The following is a 21,338-nucleotide window of genomic DNA, read 5'->3' as shown; positions in this document are numbered from 1 at the left end:
AAGATTTGGTGTCTCCGGAGTGGGTCCTCAGTGGTGAGGAGCAAAAGGGATTTCCAGTGCTGTGGGGTGAGGCCTGCAGTGAGGCCAGCCTCTCGGTGCTGAGGCCCTCCATTCCCTTCTTGGCTGGTTCGTTTCATTGCCAGCGGATAGGCCATCAGTGACTTGGCTTTCTGCCTTCCCGGATGGCTGGACAGCTGACTGAGCCGCCAGCACCTGGCAGTCAGCTCAGGGTCGGGACTTTGAAATGGGATCCCTCAGCACCCGCGGTCCTGTGTGGCATCCCAGGCCTCAGCAGGCAACGGACAAGGCCTGAAATGTCTCAGGGCCCTACCGCTTTTGTCCCCACGCAGCCCAAGTAGTTCCCATCCTTGGTCAGGGCTGTCTTAGGAGTCGTGAGCAGCCTGGAGCTGGGGAGGTAGCTGAGGATTGGGCTGTGTGCTGGGCCTCAGCACCTGAGGCTGGCTCAAGACAGGGTGGGGAGGTACTCTTGATGTTTGGAGAATCACATGCAGGCTTCTTAATGTGGTTTATGAGGCCAGGGCCCTGCAGAGCCTTTTTGGGAATTAGAGGAGATGAGTGAAAGGCACTCTTCTGGACAAGTGCAGCTCTGCAACGGGCACAGGCTCAGCCGAGACTTTACCCCGTGCCCACCACTGACCTGCACGCCCCTGTGAGTGCCCCCTGAGCAGCTCTCCTCGGGGGCCCACACGTGACCCCATCTCCCCCTCCAAAGTCATTTTGCTTTGCCCTGCGCCACTCACTCTCCACGCAGCAACCACATGGATCTTTTTAAAATGCAAATTGAAACCTATCATCCTTTGATGGAGTCTTTGAGGGCTTCCTGCTGCTGCTTCAAGCCTCCAGCACCCTGCAGGTCTGGCTCCAGCTGACCTAACTGCCTCAGCTCCTCCGTTCCCTCTTGTTCACTCTGCTGCCTTCTTGCTATTCCTTGGCCACGTTAAGTCCTGTCCTACCTCAGGGCCTTTGCACTTGCTATTCTTGGCCTCTACCTTTCCCTTTGTTTGTGCTCATTTGTTCTTTAAATGTTAGCTCAAAAGTCCCTTTCTTCAGGAGACCTCCTGAGCCCACTAACTGTGCCCAGTGGTCTACTGTTCCACAAATATGAACCTCCTCTGTGTAGCATGTGCCACACTGAAGTTTTATATTTATTCCTGTGATTTTGGTGAATGTCTCTCTTCCCTCCTTGATTTTAAGGTTCATGAGAGCAGGGGCCAAGTCTTTGTTTTTCTCACTGTATCACTGGCACTTAAAACAGTGCCTGACACAGTGAATGGTTGTAGAATGAACAGATGAAACCTGTATTGAGCATCTATCATATGCCAGGTACTGGAGAGCTGGCTGTTCCTCTTTTATTCCTTTTAAAAATCCAGTTCTGCATTAAATTGTGTGTGTTCCTGCTGGGTATCAAGCTGGGCACCAGGGATCCAAAGGTGAAACATCATAGCCCCTGAACTTAAGGGGTTGCAGGCTGGTGGGAGATAGAATGCTGAAAATGTAATATTGCCGCTGAGGTGAGAAATGCTGCAGCTGAGGCTTTAACATGGTCTCAGGGAGGCCAGTGCAGAGAAGAGGATATATGCATTGGGTTTGAAGTACGAGCAAGGGTTTGTCAGGCCAAGAAGACAGAATGGAATTGGCACAGGAACAAGGACAAATTGTACCATATTCAGGGGCAGGTAGCTGAGAGGGTGAGGAAGGAACAGGGGCTGTGAGCCTAGGGAAGATGGGACTGGGGCACACTGACTTCAGACTTCCAGGGAGCTGGGCAGCCGCATGCCTTGAGAGAAGGGAGGCAGAGACTTCACCACTGATGGCAATGACCAGGCAGGCACCATGGTGGGGGAGTGGCCTCTGGAGTGCTAGGAGCATATGGGGCACCCCCAGCAGAAGCCTCCTCTTTGAGCGTCCGCATTGGCATCCACGTGAAGATGTCTCCTGAAGAAAAGGTTGCGTGGCCAGAGCCGGTTTGGAAATCGCAGGCAACCACACCTGGTGGTTAGGTGTGTGAGTGCTAGGGCTCACCTCTTGGCAGTGATTCATAGCTCCTGCCAACCACTGTGCTACTGAGGGCAGCGTGCCCCTCCAAGTCTCGGTTTCCACACCTGTGAAGTGGGATACGCAGGCTGATATGAGGACTGAATGAGCAGTTTCTGATCATGCCACAGGCCCTATTCTGAGCACTTTGCTGGTATTGATACTGATCATCCTCTACCATCCCTGGAGTTATTTTCTGTTCTTAGCCACATTTTACAGCAGAAACTGAGGCACAGAGAGGTGATATAACTTGCCCAAAGTCAGGCAGTCTAGCAGGATTCATGTTCTCAACTGCTAGATTTTCTTCTGTGTGGTTTAGCCTCTCTAAGCCCCATCTCCTGTGTGTAAAATGGGTATGAGAGCAGTGTCTCTATCATGGGGTCATTGGAGGATTAACAGCATTCCTGTCTGCAAAGTGCACAGCACCGAGTGCCTGACTTTGGTAAGTGAGTCATGTGTGTTTGTGAGTATATTATTGTGCAGGGTGGAGTGCAGGGCCAGGGTGGTGAGCCTTCCATGAATGTTGGTGAATACTGATACCACTGTTATGGTCCACATGTGAGAGTCTGTGTCCTTTAGGTTCTGGATATGACAGTTCTATTCCCCCTCCTGCCCCCCGTTGACTGCAGGCCAATGAGAACAGCCTGCTAAGCGCGCAGCTCAAGGGCTTCCCCCTGTTCCTGCACTCAAACCTGGGCCTGAAGGACTGCAGCATCAACCCCAAGTCCCCGCTGCTCTACGTGACGCGACCTAGCGAGGTGGAGAAGGGTGTGCTCCCCGGCGAGGACTGGACGGTGTTTCAGTCGAACCACTCCACCTATGAGCCGGTGCTGCTGGCCAAGACGCGCTCATCCGAATCCATTCCACACCTGGGCGCGGACGCCGGCCTGCACGCCGCACTGCACGCCACTGTGGTCCAGGACCTGGGCCTGCACGACGGCATCCAGCGTGTGCTGTTTGGCAACAACCTGAACTTCTGGCTGCACAAGCTTGTCTTCGTGGACGCCGTGGCCTTCCTCACGGGGAAGCGCCTCTCCCTGCCATTGGACCGCTACATCCTGGTGGACATTGATGATATCTTTGTGGGCAAAGAGGGCACACGCATGAAGGTGGAGGACGTGAAGGTATGACCGGGGATGCCAGACTGGGCGAGGCAGGCAGGGCCTGGCAAGCTTCAGCCTTCAGGTGCCCCGTGGTGGATGTGCCCTGTCTGTATCTCCCCTGTGCTGAGAGTTACTTAAAAGACAGTCCCACCCTGCTTCCTATCCTGCCAGTTGGTTTTTATTAATTGTCTTATTCGAAGCAAGTATCATTTAAAACTTGATTGAAGCATTGGCCAGGTGTGGTGGCTCACACCTGTAATCCCAGCACTTTGGGAGCCTGAGGTGGGCGGATCACTTGAGGTCAGGAGTTTGAGACCAGCCTGGCCAACATGGCGAAACCCCATCTCTACTAAAAATACAAAAAGAAGTAGCCAGGTGTGGTGGCGTATGCCTATCATCCTGGCTACTTAGGAGGCTGAGGCAGGAGAATTGCTTGAATCCGGGAGGTGGAGGTTGCAGTGAGCCGAGACTGTGCCACTGCACTCCAGCTTGGGTGACAGAGTGAGACTGTATCAAAAAAATTAAAAAAAATAAACCTTTATTGTATTGGAGTACTGAATATAGAGGAATTTTGCATCTGGAGTGTGGAGTTTAAGTTTGTATAATATCTATGGAAGAAGATGTCCAGACAAAGATGGGAGCTATACAGTGCTGTTTATCCGCCTTTAATTTAAATATGATTTTTAACTCTTAAAAATGTTTATGTTAATGTCAGAGCGCCTACAAAACTCTTAAAATAAGGATGAGAGCTTGAATCATGCATGAGGCAGATTTTAACTGAGATGTAAGTAGACAGTAGAACGCATGTGTTTAATTCAAAAAAGGTTTGCTGGCTGGGTGTGGTGGCTTGTGCTTGTAATCCCAGCACTTTGAGAGGCCCAGGCAGGAGGATTGCTTGAGCCCAGGAGTTTGAGACCAGCTTGAACAACACAGGGAGACCTTGTCTCTACCAAAAGAAAACATTAGCTGGGTGTGGTGGTAGTAGTCCTGTAGCCCTAGCTATCTGGGAGGCTGAGGCAGGAGGATTGGTTGTGCTTGGGAGGTTGACGCTGCAGTGAACCATGATTGTGTGTGGCATTCCAGCCTGGGTCATAGAGCAAGACCCTGTCTCAAAAAAAAAAAAAAAAAAAAGTGTTTACTAAGCAAAACTATGTAAAAGCACTTTGCAGACCACAAGATTTTACACACATGTGAACAGTCATTGTGACAAAGAGCCTACAAATTAAGACCATTAAACAATCTTTAAAATATAGTTTTCAGGCCGGGCGCGGTGGCTCAAGCCTGTAATCCCAGCACTTTGGGAGGCCGAGACGGGCGGATCACGAGGTCAGGAGATCGAGACCATCCTGGCTAACACGGTGAAACCCCGTCTCTACTAAAAAAATACAAAAAACTAGCCGGGCGAGGTGGCGGGCGCCTGTAGTCCCAGCTACTCGGGAGGCTGAGGCAGGAGAATGGCATAAACCCGGGAGGCGGAGCTTGCAGTGAGCTGAGATCCGGCCACTGCACTCTAGCCTGGGCGACAGAGCGAGACTCCGTCTCAAAAAAAAAAAAAACAAAAAACAAAAAACAAAAATATAGTTTTCATCTACTCACTATTTTACTTAAAGTTATTTGCAAAGGAGATGGCATCCTAGTGTAAATAGGAAATCCGGATCAGTTGCCATAAATAGAGGGCAACCATAACAATAAATCCAGTGAAAACAAAACAGGGGGATTAAATTCTAGAGACATTCTGCTGTCTGCTGATAGCCTGTCCTCTCTTATAGGAGATTAGCAAGTGTTAGAAACCTATTAACACCAAACCCAGGCTTGACTTTGATGTTAGCAGGAGGCTTTAAAAAGAGACTTGTAAGAGGAATACTTTTCTGAGTAATTCCAAAATCTCTGGTAGGGGTTGGCCCTGGGGCCTGGAAAGAAGTTCCTGGTGGCATTCATCCCCCTGCCTTGGTCAGGAGTGAACTCTGCTTCTCCTTACACCTCTAGAGAAGAGCAGAATGGATGGCATTCGGGAGCAGGCACTGTCTGGGGAGTTAAGACCTAATTTGAGTCGAGTCCTAATTTGACCCTAATGGACTAGGTGACTTGGGCAGGTCCCCTCCCATGCCTGAGCCTCAGCAGTAAAATGATGAGATGGGGTGGATGGGAGGTTTTCAGGCTGTTTCCTGGTACCCCAGGGGTCTCCCATAGGTGCCTGGATAAGGGGATGTTTCAGTGCCAGGTTCAGCCCTCCAGGCTTTGCCTCAGTGGCACCAGCAGTGCTGCTTTGGGCTGCTTTTACGCATTGTGTTTCCTCCTGAGATTCTATTCTTTTAAAGGCTGTCCTGTTTAAAGACCATTTTAGCCTTCCCGTCTAAGTCTTCATGCGGTGCCACCACCTGCCTCTGGCAAGGTAGATTGCTCTGCGTTCTACTTGAGGTGTTCTTCCAGTGGCCCAAGCTCGTTTTCTCCTGCAGGAACCTGGGTTCTTGCTGCCTGTCCAGTGGGTTCTGGAGAGACTGTGGTCCAGGGTCAGGTTGAGCCTGAGGAGATCAGGCTCCTGGGCTCACTGTCTTCCTATAAGCCCTGAATAGCTCTCTCTCATTTATTTTCCCTATTCTAATTTTTTTTTTTTTTTTTTTTTTTTTTTGAGATAGAGTCTCACTCTGCCACCCAGGCTGGAGTGCAGTGTCAGGATCACAGCTCACTCGAGCGATCTGAGCACAAGCAATCCTCCCACCTCAGCCTCCTGAGTAGCTGGGATTACAGGCACATGCCACCATACCCACCTAGTTTTTTGTAGAGGGCAGGTTTCGCCATGTTGCCCAGGCCGATCTGGAACTCCCAGAGTCAAGTGCTGCGCCCACCTCGGCCTCCCAAAGTGCTGGGTTTATAAGCATGAGCCATTGCACCTGGCTCTATTTTTTGTATTTTTAAAGTGAGAGGAATGATAGCAGTCTAAGCCATTTCTATAGAACAATAGAAATAGAGAAATAGAATACAAACCAAAAATACAAATAGAGGCACCGTCTTTCATGCACTCAGCTCAGTTCAGATTGCAAAGTGCTTCTCCAGCCATAATCCTACTTGCCTTAAACATTTTTGTGAGTCAGAAAGGGCAGAGTTTTTTTTTTTTTTTTTTTTTTTTTTAATTCCAAGCACAGCCTACAACAGAGCCCTTCTTTCAGAGACATGAATGTTGCCTCATTAGCTTGTATAGCACAATTTAAATAATACCAATAGCAGCTGCCTATTCAGGGTTTGGTGAGTCCCTGTGCTTAGCCCTTTCTGGGCATTGCTTCATTGGGTCCTTATAGCAGCCCTGTGAAGTGGGTATTGTTCTGTCCCATTTTACAGAGGTGGGCACTGAGGCTCAGGGAGCTGAGGTAACTTGCCTAAGGCCACACAGCTGGAGCATGCGTGTCCACCAGGCAGTGCACGGCCCTGGCAAGATGCTGGTGGTGACTGCATTGCCTGGGGAGGGCCAGGACTTTTAGTTTGTAAAGTGCTCTGATAGCTGGCTCTTACAGGTTTCTTTTTTCTTTTCCTTTTCTTTCTTTTTTTTTTTTGAGGCGGAATTTCTCTCTTGTTGCCCAGGCTGGAGTGCAGTGGCGCGATCTTCGCTCACTGCAACCTCTGCCTCCTGGGTTCAAGCAATTCTTCTGCCTCAGCCTCCCGAGTAGCTGGGATTACAGGCGCCTGCCACTACGCCTGGCTAATTTTGTATTTTTAGTAGAGACGGGGTTTCACCATGTTGGTCAGGCTGGTTTTGAACTCCTGACCTCAGGTGATCTGCCCGCCTCGGCCTCCCAGAGCACTGGGATTACAGGCATGAGCCACTGCGCCCGGCAGCTCTTACAGGTTTCTGAGCCGCTTTGTGGCTCATGTGTCCTAACCCCAGAGTACACCTGTATGTTTGTTTTATAAGTGTTAGTGTCCCTTCATTGACTTGCAAAGTACTCGGTACGTGGCGCATGGGAGGACTGCATTGCTGGGCGCACAGTGTCCCATCCTTGGAAAGATCATGGCCCTTTTAATGTCAGCCTTGCATTCCATCAGCAAGGAGAAATCCTCCACATTTGATAGATGAAGATACAGGCTCACAGCGGCGGTGACCACAGACATAGCATTGGCCACCATTTTTCGTCACTTACCAGATGTCAGGCAGTTTTACGTACAGTATCTTTTTTATAATTGTTTAATCTTTTTAGAGCAGGGTCTTACAGTTGGACCCATGTTGGATTCTAATTCCTGGGCTCAAGCGATCCTCCTACCTTAGCTTCCCGAATAGCTGGGATACATGCGGTTATCTTACTTGATTCTTCCAAGGACCTTATGAGGGAGATATTATCATCCCTGTTTTATATTTGACGAAACCGAGACCTAGAGGAGTGTGAAACCTTTTCAAGGATGCATAGCAGAGCTGGGTGGGAGTCTAGGTTTTCCCTTGTCAGAGGCCTGGGGGAAGGCAGCGTAGGGCTGGCTTCAAGGGTATGTGTGATCTGTGCAGCCACACAGAGCCCCATGCTCAGAGGGAGCCCATTACGAGGTTTAATGCCTGCTGTTGCCTTCTTGACATTCTTTTTTTCTGTTGAGGCGGAATCTCGCTCTGTCACCCAGGCTGGAGTGCAGTAGTGTGATCTCGGCTCACTGCAACCTCCGCCTCCCGGGTTCAAGTGATTCTCCTACCTCAGCTTCCCAAATAGCTGGGATTACAGGCTCGTGCCACCATGCCCGGCTAATTTTTGTATTTCTAGTAGAGACTGGGTTTTACCATGTTGGCCAGGCTGGTCTTGAACTCCTGACCTCAAGTGATCCACCCGCCTTGGCCTCCCAAACTGCTGGAATTACAGGCATGAGCCACCACGCCGTCCTTGACATTCTTTTTTTTTTTTTTTTTTTTTTTTTTTTTTTTGAGACGGAGTCTCGCTCTGCCGCCCAGGCTGGAGTGCAGTGGCCGGATCTCAGCTCACTGCAAGCTCCGCCTCCCGGGTTCACGCCATTCTCCTGCCTCAGCCTCCCGAGTAGCTGGGACTACAGGCGCCTGCCACCTCGCCCGGCTAGTTTTTTGTATTTTTTTTTAGTAGAGACGGGGTTTCACCGTGTTAGCCAGGATGGTCTCGATCTCCTGACCTCGTGATCCGCCTGTCTCGGCCTCCCAAAGTGCTGGGATTACAGGCTTGAGCCACCGCGCCCGGCCTGACATTCTTTATAATTTTTGAACAAGGGGCTTCCACATTTTTTCACTACCTTCAGTGGGAGGAGCAGGGAGGTCCTGGCTTTCCCTCACTTCTTCCTTTCTCCCCTGCCTGTCCTAGGCCCTGTTTGACACACAGAACGAACTACGCGCACACATCCCGAACTTCACCTTCAACCTGGGCTACTCAGGGAAATTCTTCCACACAGGTAAGTGGGCCTGCCTCTGCCCTCACTAGCAACTACCAGGATCCTCAGCACCCAAACCCTCAAAGAATCCATCCATGAGGGCAGCAGGTGGGCTTACTGGCCCACATTAGGGGCAGATGTGACCCCTTTGCCCCCCCTGGAGCCAACAGCCTACAAGAGCAGTCACAACCCAGGCAGAGGCCATCTGGGGACAACAGCAGTGGCAGCAACAGCAGCTGCTTGTCCCTCCCTGGCCTTTCGGGCTGTGCTGGCCTGGGTGGGGTATCTTCTCCCTCTTACCTCTCCCTCCTATCTTTTAAAATTATGTGTATTATTTCTGCTTATGAAAGAAGCTGGTTGAATTTTAAGAACATTACAGAAACATGTAGCATAGAAAGTGAAGATGCCCTGTAATTGTACCCACCTTAGATGACCAGTGTCCTGGATTTATTTTAGAGTCCTAAGGGTTGAGGGTGAGGGCTATAGGTTGCTTGGTGCACACTTTCCTTCCTCTTTGGGGCTCTCTCACTTACTGTTCTCTCCTCATCTGCTGTCCTTCAGGGACTGGGCAGGAAGGAACAGCCCCTGAGCTGGTCATCTGCAGTGACCGTTTCCCCTAGCTGCCTTCTGCCCAGGCCTCAGTGAGACAGCCTCTCTTGAATTCTAAGAAAACCATTTTAGTCAGTAATTCAGCAGATGGAGGGGTTTATGCAACATAGCCCCAAAGCCAAATAGGAGTGATCCTGGGTTGTCTGCATTTTTTATATTCTTTTTAAAATTTTTTATTTATTTTTGGCCAGGCGTGGTGGCTTAGCCTGTAATCCCAGCACTTTGGGAGGCTGAGGTGGGCATATTATTTGAGGTCAGGAGTTCAAGACTACCCTGGTCAACATGGCGAAACCCCATCTCTACTAAAAATAGGAAAATTAGCCAGGCGTGGTGGCATGCACCTGTAGCACCAGCTACTTGGGAGGCTAAAGCAGGAGGATTGCTTGATCCCAGGAATGCAAGGCTGCATTGAGCTATGATCGCACCACTGTACTCCTGCCTAGGTGACAGAGTAAGACTCTGTCTGAAAAAAAAAGAAATTATTTATTTTTAGAGACAGGAGCTCCCTCTGTCACCTAGGCAGGAGTACAGTGGTGCAATCATAGCTCACTGCGGCCTTGAACTCCTGGGATCAAGCAGTCCTCCTGTCTTAGCCTCCCGAGTAGATGGTACTACAGGTGCATGCCACTATGCCTAGCTACTAATATTTTAAAAATTTTTGTAGAGATGGGGCCTCGCACTATGTTGCCTAGGCTGGTCTCAAACTCCTAGGCTCAAACGATCCTCCCACCTTGGCCTTCCAAAGTGCTGGAGTTACAAGTGTGAGCCACTGTGCTTGGTTGTTTTTTATGTTCGTAACCCTTAGCATATCAGAGGTGGTTGTAGTAATACATCTGAGACAGAGGGTCAAACATCCTGGATATATACAAAGAGCTTCCATAGATCATTAGATAAAAGACAAGTGACCTGATTTGGATCATTGGAATAGAATCAGAGCAGGTATGTCAGAGGTAGGAGAAACCCTTGAGATCATTGACTCCAGACCCCGAATTGTGCAGATAGGCCCAAGGATCTAGAGAGGAGGTAGTTTTGGCGTAGGTCCCCCATTGAGTCAAGGGCACACTTTAGACTAGAACTCAGGGCTCTGGGCTGGGGCTCTGTCTGCTTCTGTGCTGTAGCCCAGATAACTCTTCCAGGCAGCTCCTGAGTGGACTGTGGCCATGTGCTCCCATCCCCAGGCACAGGCCCAGGTTAGAGGGCCTCATGGCCCAATGGGCGGGGCTGAGCTGCCTGTGCTGCTGCAGGTACCGATGCTGAGGACGCTGGGGATGATCTGCTGCTGTCGTATGTCAAGGAGTTCTGGTGGTTCCCTCACATGTGGAGCCACATGCAGCCCCACCTTTTCCACAACCAGTCCGTGTTGGCCGAGCAGATGGCCTTGAACAAGAAGTTCGCTGTCGTGAGTAAGATTCCCTACAGGGCAGAGCGGGGTGGGTTAAGGGTTGGGCTGGAGGTCCAGACTGCTGGCCTCTTGCTGCTTTTGCAGTCTGCTGTGATGGATTTTTACTAACACCTCTGGGCCAGGGCCCAGGGAGAGCTGCCTTTATAACCACTGTCTCCTTGAAGCCTCAGGAGAATAACCCCTTCACAGACAAGAAACCAAGACTCAGGGAGGTCACATCAGCTACTAAGAGGTCCAGCTGGGACTTAAACTCAGGCCATTTGTTTCCTGCGCCCAAGCTCTTATTAGAATGGGAGGCTCTGGAAAGCTGGAAGAGGTGCTCAATGAGGAGGGAACGAGCCCTGGGTGCTAGGTAGAATGAAGAGAAGGCAGGAAAGGCCCTCATCCTTGTCCCTTACTACAGGGTACTTGAGTCCTTTGTGCTAGAGGCGTGTGCACCGGACCGAGAGTCAGGAGACCTGGGTTCTAATCCCAGCTCTGCCAGTTGCCCACACTGAGGTTCTGGGCACATTCCTTGCCCTCCCAGGCCTCAGCTTCTCCATCTGTACCATGAAGGCTCAGACCAGCGGCCCTGCTGACCTAGCCTCTGATTTCTCTCTCCCATTTTACAAAGGGGGAATAAGGCCCAAAGGGGAAGGACCCCTATGCTCATCCTGGCCTGGTCATCCTCTCCCTAGGAGCATGGCATTCCCACAGACATGGGGTATGCAGTGGCGCCCCACCACTCGGGCGTGTACCCCGTGCACGTGCAGCTGTACGAGGCTTGGAAGCAGGTGTGGAGCATCCGCGTGACCAGCACGGAGGAGTACCCCCATCTGAAGCCAGCCCGCTACCGCCGTGGCTTCATCCACAATGGCATCATGGTGAGTGGGCCCCTGAAGCCCGGGAGGTGGCAGAATGGAGAGCACACGCTGTCCTGGGAAGCGCGGCTCCGGTTTGCTGGCTTAGGGGTTGCAGATCAGCTTCTGCTGCCTCCTCTGGCACCCGAGGCTCTCTGTCCCAGGGAAGGTGGGCTGCCACTCGGGCCCCTTTCATGAGCTCTTTCTTAGCTTTTGTGACAGAGGATCAAGCAATAGTGAGCATTCTCGAAAGAGGTTTCTGATGAGGACATGGGACAGGGCTCTGTTACAGTCTTTTTGCTGATTAAAAATTTTTTTCTTGGCCGGGCGCGGTGGCTCAAGCCTGTAATCCCAGCACTTTGGGAGGCCGAGGCGGGCGGATCACAAGGTCAGGAGATCGAGACCACAGTGAAACCCCGTCTCTACTAAAAATACAAAAAATTAGCTGGGCGCGGTGGCGGGCGCCTGTAGTCCCAGCTACTCAGGAGGCTGAGGCAGGAGAATGGCGGGAACCCGGGAGGCGGAGCTTGCAGTGAGCTGAGATCGCGCCACTGCACTCCAGCCTGGGCAACAGCGTGAGACTCCGTCTCAAAAAAAAAAAAAAAAAAAAAAAAAAAAAAAAATTTTTCTTGACTGGGCGTGGCAGCTCACACCTGTAATCCTAGCACTTTGGGAGGCTAAGGAGGCAGATTGCTTGAGCTCAGGAGTTTCACAGCAGCCTGGGCAACATCGTGAAACCCCATCTCTACTAAAAAAAATACTAAAAAAAAAAATACCTGATGATTAGCCAGGTGTGGTGGTGCATGCCTGTAGTCCCAGCTACTTGCAGGGCTCAGGCAGGAGGATCACTTGAACCTGGGAGATCGAGGCTGCAGTGAGCCAAGATTGTGCCAGTGCGCTCCAGCCTAAGTGACAAAGTGAGACTGTCTAAAAAAAAAAAAAAAAAAAAAAAATTCCTCCCCCTGGGGCTTCTACCATGCATCTATCCCTTTTTTTTTTGTTCTTTCTTTTTTCTTTTTCTTTTTTTTTTTTTTTTTGAGACAGAGTTTTGCTCTTGTTGTCCAGGCTGGAGTGCAATGGTGTGATCTCAGCTTACCACAACCTCCTCCTCCTGGGTTCAAGCAATTCTCCTGCTTCAGCCTCCCGAGTAGCTGGGATGACAGGCATGCACCACCACGCCTGGCTAATTTTGTATTTTTAGTTGAGACAGGGTTTCTCCATGTTGGTCAGGCTGGTCTCGAACTCCTGACCTCAGGGGATCCACCCACCTTGGCCTCCCAAAGTTCTGGGAATTACAGGCGTGAGCCACTGTGCCCAGCCTTGCATCTATCCCTTGGCACTGGGGGCAGAGAAATGCACAAAACAGAGGAAAGTTCCTGCCCTTGTAGACCTGACATTCTAGTGGCAGGAGACAGACCATATGCTCATGCGTGTGTAAAGTATACAGTGGTCAGATGGTGATGAGTGCCACGGACAGAGTTAAGCAGGGAATGGAAGGAAGGAATGCTGGCAAGAGGAGAAGCTGGTTTAAATAAGGTGGCTAGGTGGGTCTTCCTGGAATAAGCCACGCTGCCTCATGAGGAAGAGCACTCAAGACAGAGAACAGCAAGTGCAAAGGCCCTGAAGCAGGCTGTGCTGACTGTGTTTGAGGGCCAAATAGGAGGCCAGGATGACTGCAGGGGAGTGAGGGATGGTGGTAAATGAGGTCAGGGGTGGGTGACGGACCAGATCGATAGGGCTATGTAAGGCCAACCATTGGATGGCCATGGACTTTTAGGCTGAGGTGGGAAGGTTTTGAATGGAGCATGATCTGACTCATCTTTGAAAGGGATTTCTATCATTCTGGCTGTTGTGTGGAGCAGAGACTGTAGGGGTCAAAAGTGGCAGCAGGGAGACCAGTTAGGAGGCACTGTGGTCTTCCAGACCAGAGCGGGCAGCAGCTTGGACCAAGGCCCGGTGTTGGGACTTGGCCATACTCTGGGCTTAGAATAGTTAGGCCCGTGGTTAGATGAGTTGGATGTAGGGTGTGGGAGGAAGAGAGGACTCCAAGATGACTGCAGGGTTTTTAGCCTAAGGTGCTAGAAGGATGAGTTGTCATCAGTTGAGCTGGGGCAGCAGTGGGTAGGCAAGGTTTGTGCATTTGTCCATCAGTCCATCCATCCATCCACCCACTGACCTCAGCACCAGGCCTTTGTGCTAAACTCTAGGCACTCCTTCAGGTCCTCAACCCTGAACTTCAGGGATGAGGTGGTGACAAGGCAGGCACATTCCCTGCTCCCTTGGAGCTCACAGTTTCGTGAGGGGAGATGACAAATGGCTAACCCAGTGTGTGACAATGAGTGTTACCAGGTGAGGTTCTAATATTGCAAGGGGGCTTGCAGAGTGTGTCCGGGAGAGCTGCTTCAGAGAGGGCCAGGCAAGGACCGTGGCTGCAGCAGTCCAAGTTTCCAGAAGCATTCCCACTCTGTTACTTTGAGGTCTGCTCATTTTGTGCAGAGAACAGCAGTGAAGTTTGTAAAATGGCAGGGGCCTGTAGTTCACCGGGGGGAACGCTGTGCTGTAGGCTGCACCCAAGGGTCGGGGCTGTGCAGCCACATGGAGACGGCCTTTCTGAGAAGCAGCTAGGCCTTCTTCTGAGGAAAAGTCCTCCCACCACCATCATGCCAGAAGGCACCATAGCTCCTCTCCCCCACCCCCTCCTCAGGTTCTCCCGCGGCAGACCTGTGGCCTCTTCACACACACCATCTTCTACAATGAGTACCCTGGCGGCTCCAGCGAGCTGGACAAGATCATCAACGGGGGCGAGCTCTTCCTCACCGTGCTCCTCAATCCTGTGAGTGCCCCACAGCCTATGACTGCTGGTGAGAAGGGGCTGCTGCACAGCCCGCCTGCAGCTGGCGCAGTCTTCCTGGAGCCAGGAAAGGGCGGAGAGGCGTGAGTGAGTGCCTGGCAGTTGGGAGATCCACTCACCAGTGCTGGCCCTGTCCTGCCTCGGCTGTGTGACCTTGGCTAAAGTATCCGAGCATGCTTTTTTTTTCCTTTCCTAATCATGTACTTTAATACGGAAGTGTTGGCATTTTTATGCATGTTCCCTTTCAGTCTTTGCTCATGTGTGTATACACACATACACACACACATACACAGATACACACACATATATAAATGGCATTTGAGTTTTCTAGGTCTCGCTTTCCTTATTTGCAAAATGCAAACAATTACCTCTACTTTAATAATATGAAATAAACTTCAAGTGGTGGTTGTTATTCAGCTCTGTGGGCTGAGTACTCTTCATCCTCCATGCACCCACCCCTAACATTTACAAAACAAAACCCAAATAGCTCCCACATTTGGGTCTGCTTTCCATTTCAGGACTGTAATATTTGGGGTCAGTCAGACCTGGTTTGTCTGTTGCCTCATCTAAATACTCGCAGCAGGTTTGTTGATAGCCCCAGCGTAACTTCCGCTGGTCATCAGGGGCCTTGCAAGCTGAGGCAGGGTCAGAAGGATCAGAGTTGGCGGTGAGGGTGGCTCAGACACTGATGGGCCTTGCCTCTCTCCTCCCTTCCCCTGGAGCAGATCAGCATCTTCATGACGCACCTGTCCAACTATGGGAATGACCGCCTGGGCCTGTACACCTTCAAGCACCTGGTGCGCTTCCTGCACTCCTGGACCAACCTCCGGCTGCAGACGCTGCCACCTGTGCAGTTGGCCCAGAAGTACTTCCAGATCTTCTCTGAGGAGAAGGACCCACTGTGGCAGGTGGGGGGCTGGGCAGCCTGGGCACCTTGCTGCAGGGATGGAATGCCACCACGCACAGGCATACACTCCAGATATGGACTCAAGGCTCAGCCATCATGCCCTCACACTCTCGCTCGAATGTAAACTCAGGTCTCCATCTACTCACCAGTATGAGTGCATTCACTCCTGTGCCCACATGCATGTTCATACATGTACATACCTCCCCATGCAGACCTACATGCATGCAGTCATACATAGCCTTGGAAAAAACAGTGTTAAAAAAAAACGAGTGGGCTGGGCGCAGTGGCTCATGCCTGTAATCCCATTACTTTGGGAGGCCAAGGTGGGCGGATTGCTTGAACCCAGGAGTTCAAGATCAGCCTGGGCAATATGGTGAAACCGTGTCTCTACAAAAAATACAAAAATTAACCGGGCATGATGGTGCGTGTCTGTAGTCCCAGCTACTCGGGAGGCAGAGGTGGGAGGATCAATCGAGCCTAGAGGTTGAGGCTGCAGTGAGCTGTGATCATACCACTGCACTCCAGCCTGGGCAACAGAGTGACACCCTGTTTCAAAAATAAAAAACAACTGCAAGTGAACACAGTGCAGACAAAGTATAGAAAGTGACTGCCCTGTCTTGGTCAGACTCTTAGATAATCTCTTGTATCTCTTCTAACTCCAGCAGGCTCTGAGTGGGAAAAGGGACTGATGGGAGGGTTTGGGGGCCAGTTTTGGGTAAAATCTGCTCCTATGGGTTGTTAAAAAGTGGAAGCAGAAGCTGGAATTGGTGACAGTCTCATAGTTCAGACCAGGAGTCCACAAACAATGACTCATGGGCCAAATCCAGCCTGAGACCTGTTTTTGTAAAGAAAGTTTTATTGGCAGACAGCCACGCTCATTCTTGTATGTACTGTCTATAGCTGCTTTCATGCTATGACGGCAGAGTCGAGTAGTTGCAATGGAAACTTCCATACCCCAAACCTAAAATATTTACTAAACACTTACCAAAGATTTACTAAACTTTATAGGAAATGTTTATTGACCCCCTGGTTCAGACCCAGCTTGTCCAGTTAAATTCAACAAGTGCTTGTGAGTTCCTGTTACGTGCTAAGGGGCATTTTGCCAGGCTCTTTGGGGGACGTGAAACTGACCAGAAGTGGAGCCTGCCTGTCAGCGGCTCAGTGTCTGGGAGTGGGGATGTGACAAGGACACATGTAGCATGTAGGTATTATGCCTGTTGGGCTGTAAGGGCCACATATCCATGCGCAGTGAGAGTCCGCTGACTGGGTTCTGGGGCGCCCCACACGTCCCTTCCACTGTTGTTTTAGGACCCCTGCGAGGACAAACGTCACAAAGACATCTGGTCCAAGGAGAAGACGTGTGACCGCTTCCCAAAGCTCCTCATCATTGGCCCCCAGAAAACAGGCAGGTTTCTCTGCTCTTGACCCAGCTTCCCCAACTGCCTGCTGTCTCAGCCACAGAATTCTGAGGACTGCCTTGCCCTGGCCCCACTCCCGGATAATTTGCTCCCTCTTTCCCAGGAAGTAAGAGTGAAGTTGGGGTGAACACAAATTGCCTGTCAGTATGGAGGGGAAAGAGGTGGAGGAGGGGCCTGGAGTTCTCCTATTTATCCTGAACCATAGCCTCAGGGAGCTCTCTCTGCATCATCCTGGGAAGTCTCCAAGTCTAGTCAGAGAAGCCCAGATCAGTTGCTCTGTAAGTTTGAGTAGTGCCAAGCAAAACTGGTATAAAGACGACTGTGATCAATTAACCATGTCTGCCAGAGGTGCAGTAGGGAGAAGCAGTGACATGATGGCTAAGCATTTGTCATTCATACAACCCTGCAAGGCACAAATAGGCACTCCCATTTTATGGACAGAAACTCAAGGTTCAGAGAAGTCGTGACTTCCCTTAACACATTCAGTTAGGTAATAATGGCAATTCCTGGTCCTGAACTCTGGTCTCTGTGACCCTGAAACATTTAATCGCCAAACTCTGTAGCTTCCTTCTCTTCTGGGCTCTCTCATTATAGCATGTAAACTATAGATTCATACCACAGAAAGTGAACAAACTTGCGGAGGAGGAGGTAGGGCAGGGTACGTGAGTGAGGAGAGGGTATTGGGAAGAGGAGACATGGAAACAAGATTTGTTAGTTCTTTAAGAATTTCACATTAACAGAACTGGAGAGTCACAAACTCCCTTTTCCCTGAGCTCCTACCAAGTGCCAGAGGACAGAGGACCAGAGCTGGAAAGGGCCAGCTCTTCTGGGATGCTGAGGGGACAGCAGTCAGTTAAACATGGCTACCAGAGTGCAGTGGTGAGGAGGATTCTGAGGCCAAGTCCTTGTTTAGTGAAGAATGCTGCGATAGATTAGTGATGTCTGCAGTAGGTACAGGAGTTGCGGTGTCCACATGCATGCCATATATTTACCACCCTGGATTTAGTAATTCCTTCATTGCACTGATGAAGAAGCTAAGACCCAGAGAAAGGCAGAGACCTTCCCAGGATCCCTCAGTGGGTCATGGGGAGCTAGGCCCAGAACCCAGACTCTATCTTTGGCTGGGCACTGGGCCCTGGGTCTGAGGTGTCTACCCTCCCCACAGGCACCACTGCCCTCTACCTGTTCCTGGGCATGCACCCTGACCTAAGCAGCAACTACCCCAGCTCTGAGACCTTTGAGGAGATCCAGTTTTTTAACGGCCACAACTATCACAAAGGCATCGACTGGTGAGTTGGCCTTTCTGTCCACAGCAGGATGGGAAGGCCATCCTGGGGCCTCCCGGGAGTCTGCTATGGCCACAGCAGGAAGCAGCTGGAGCTTGCTCACACACAGCTGTAGTTCCTGTAAACAGGGACAAAGTGCGGTGACCCTTGAATCATGGTGTGAAAGCGTTGTCATAGAGAGGACACTCGATGAGGAGGCCCTTTGCCCCTTTGCTCTACTGCCTGCAGTCATACGCTGAAGTTGAAGTCCACCCCTCCCTTGCTCGCAGAGAAACATCCTGAGTCTTGGGGAGGAGAAGGGTTTGCCCAGGGTCTTAAGGTCTGAAATCCAAATGTTCTGGCTCTCCTCACTGCGTGTGGCTGACTGTGAAGCAGAGCTGTTCTTGCGCGCCCTTCAGGGACAGGTCCCTGGTCTTCAGGTATCACCTGGGGAAGTCATTAAGATTGCCGCTTCCCACCAGAGCCTGCAGAGGTTACCTTTTAGAGGTTCCCAGCAGAGGGTCCTAGTAGAGGTTCTCTTAAGGGTGTGGGGATCAGAGCAGAGATGGTTTTACTCTCCACCTTTTCAGTTGGCATCTTTCTCTATTTGACTTTTTTTTTCTTTTTTTAAAAATTTTCATGTCAGGCAGGTAATGTGCCAACATCATAACAAGGTTCGAGGTGGGTACACCTCACACGTGTGTGAACACCCAGTCATCACGTGCATGGACTGCAAAGTTTGCCTTTTTAAACCTTGTCCATGTATTACCATTATTGATTATTTTTATGTCAGTGGGTTCCCTGGATGGAGATGTTATGGGCCTTCTATCTGTTTTTTAGTATTTTTCTGTGCATATTTCTCTTTTTTATCTGTGTATCATCGTTTTGTCTGTCTGCCTTTGTGTCTATTCATCTGTCCATCTGTCCATCCACCTACATTTCTTTCTTTTTTTTTTTTTGAGCTGGAATCTCGCTCTGTCACCCAGGCTGGAGTGCAGTGGCATGATCTCGGCTCACTGCAACCTCCGCTTCCTGGGTTCAAGTGATTCTCCTGCTTCAGCCTCCCAAGTAGCTGGGATTACAGGCGCCCACTACCATGCCTGGCTAATTTTTGTATTTTTAGTAGAGATGAGGTTTTACCATGTTGGTCAGGCTGGTCTTGAACTCTTGACCTCGTGATCCGCCTGCCTTTGCCTCCCAAAGTGCTGGGATTACAGGTGTGAGCCACCGTGCCCGGCCCATCTCCCTGCATTTCTAACATGTCCACAGTCTCTTATCTAAAATCTATTGTGGCCAGATGGATTACTTGAAGTCAACATTTTTCAGATTTTAGAAAGGTAATGTGCGAAACCATATATTTAGTAACATCTTCAGCGATGCCTGGGGCAGTACCCGGTAGCAAATTCATTACTATGTAGCAAAGTATGTGAATATTTACACTAAGTAAGAGGAATAAGTCAGGTTTTGTTGCTACACGGCTTTGCTACAAACCTAGGAAACAAAGCTGTGTTTTCAGAGCTTTCTCAATTGAGATATTGTAAACAAAGGACTGTGGACATGCAAAGAAAATTCAGAAAGATGAGAAAAAGCGTGATTCCTTGGCCTGATTCCCAAGAGCTGGATTTTGTAGGTAGGTCTAAAGTGGGGTGCAGGAATCTAGCAGGCCCCCAGAACGCTCTGATGAAGTGCATCCTTGGGACCACCCTAGAGCAGCCCTACCTCACAGGATAGGATAGGGACCCTGTACCCTTCATGAGAGTGGACTTTGCTTCCCACACGCCCCAGAAGTTGGACTCTGATTTTGCATAGGTAGGTTCCCCTGCGAGGGTCTGGAGTGTTCATTTGGTTTCCAGAGGTTCCTTCATCCAGAGATGGCCATTGCTCTGGTGGGATATGGGCATTAGTCTGGAAAGCCATGCTCACCCACAGCAGACTGGGGAGGGGTTGTGGGTAGCAGGAGGTCCCGGTCCACAGTGATGGCCTAGAAGGTGTTCCCCCAGGTCAGGAAAGAAAGCCCGCCCTCTGGAGGCCTCCTCTGCTCTGTGCCACCCTTCCTGGGGCAGCCCTGGAGCTGTTCTGAGCCCCAGCTCGCCCCCTAGAGGCAGAGAGAGTGACAGCCCTGGGAGTTTAGCCTGGAGCCGCTGAGAGGGCGGGATCCTAGAGTTTAGGGGCATTACCCCCTCCCCATGACCTGCAACTGACGGCGCACCCACAAGTCTTCAGATCCTGCCAACTCCAGAATCTTCTGGAAAAGGAACAAATTTGAAACAGGGAGGCTGCGGAGAGGCCATTCCCCTCCAGAATCCCTACTGGAGGCAAGTCCTTGTTTGGTTGGGAGCAAAGTGTCCTGCTTGCTCTCTGAGGACATTCGACCCCAGTGCCTCGCCCTTGTGCTGCGTTCCCCTAGCCCACTCCTCATGAGTTTTGTCTGTGAGCCCCCTCTCTGGGCTTCCTACAGGTACATGGAGTTCTTCCCCATCCCCTCCAACACCACCTCTGACTTCTACTTTGAGAAAAGCGCCAACTACTTTGATTCAGAAGTGGCGCCCCGGCGGGCAGCAGCCCTCTTGCCCAAAGCCAAGGTCCTGACCATCCTCATCAACCCCGCGGACCGGGCCTATTCCTGGTACCAGGTGAGTGGGACTGGGGTGGAATCCCTGTGTGGGGGACGCAGGGCTACATCTGACACTCAGTTACTCACTCAACAGATGTTAGTAAGCACCTACTGTGTGCTAGCCCTGAGCCAGGTACCTGGAGCATGGTGGTGGCTGAGAATAGAGTCCCTGGTGGAGGAGACAGGCAGAAATGGAAAGCCAGCCACCAGTTAACTGTCCACCCTCCTAGCATCATGCGGCGTCCTGCCTCTGATTCTGACACTGACGAGAGGTGGAGGCTGGTTACACCTTGAGGAAGCTTAGATTTGGTGAACAGCGATGCAGGATCATACTGACTGTAGCTTCCTCGCTGGACACGGGTGGGAGTGGGAGCTCAAGGAAGGACAAGACACAAGACTGCCATTCACAGTGGAGAAGGCGGGCACCTGACCAGGTGAGGCAGTTACCTGGACTGTGATAGATGAAGAGGGTGTGGATCCGAGCCTCTATCTGGGACATGTATGAACCAGAGCTGTCTTTTTTTTTTTTTTTTTGAGACAGAGTCTTGCTCTGTCGCCCAGGCTGGAGTGCAGTGGCGCGATCTCAACTCACTGCAACATCCGCCTTCCGGTTTGAAGTGATTCTCCTGCCTCAGCCTCCTGAGTAGCTGGAATTTACAGGTGTGCACCAGCGCACCAGGCTTATTTTTGTATTTTTAGTAGAGACAGGGTTTTACCATGTTGGCCAGGCTGGTCTCAAACTCCTGACCTCGTGATCTGCCCACCTAGGCCTCTCAAAGTGCTGGGATTACAGAGTGAGCCACCACGCATGGCTGAACCAGAGCTCTCTTTAATGCCTGTGGCCTGACTTAATTTCCTGCATGCCAGCCCACTGAGCCTGCAGGAATGCTTTCAGGCCTTCCCTGGTGGGG

General features: G+C 50.8%; 1 protein-coding gene and 1 non-coding gene across 9 annotated transcripts in view; one reads left to right on the top strand and one right to left on the bottom strand.

Annotated features, from left to right (window-relative positions):
- LOC105466865 (N-deacetylase and N-sulfotransferase 1) overlaps positions 1 to 21,338 on the top strand; it is a 73,436-nt gene that overhangs the window by 40,251 nt on the left and 11,847 nt on the right. For all 8 annotated transcript variants that reach the window (XM_024788204.2, XM_011715987.3, XM_071098218.1 and 5 more), the window contains 9 exons: positions 2,685 to 3,179; positions 8,456 to 8,543; positions 10,376 to 10,530; positions 11,211 to 11,396; positions 14,077 to 14,205; positions 14,949 to 15,131; positions 16,439 to 16,535; positions 17,714 to 17,837; positions 20,272 to 20,446. In XM_024788204.2, coding sequence (XP_024643972.1) covers positions 2,685 to 3,179; positions 8,456 to 8,543; positions 10,376 to 10,530; positions 11,211 to 11,396; positions 14,077 to 14,205; positions 14,949 to 15,131; positions 16,439 to 16,535; positions 17,714 to 17,837; positions 20,272 to 20,446 — 1,632 coding nt within the window. The remainder of the gene's footprint in view (positions 1 to 2,684; positions 3,180 to 8,455; positions 8,544 to 10,375; positions 10,531 to 11,210; positions 11,397 to 14,076; positions 14,206 to 14,948; positions 15,132 to 16,438; positions 16,536 to 17,713; positions 17,838 to 20,271; positions 20,447 to 21,338) is intronic.
- Positions 18,454 to 18,553, bottom strand: LOC112424148 (small nucleolar RNA U13). The gene has a single exon (XR_003014819.2). It is a non-coding gene; the product is annotated as a small nucleolar RNA U13 (small nucleolar RNA).

The sequence above is a fragment of the Macaca nemestrina genome, chromosome 6, assembly GCF_043159975.1.
Source record: "Macaca nemestrina isolate mMacNem1 chromosome 6, mMacNem.hap1, whole genome shotgun sequence".
NCBI lineage: Eukaryota > Metazoa > Chordata > Mammalia > Primates > Cercopithecidae > Macaca > Macaca nemestrina.
The sequence above is the reverse complement of the archived record's forward strand: the minus strand, read 5'-3'. Positions and strand labels throughout refer to the sequence as shown.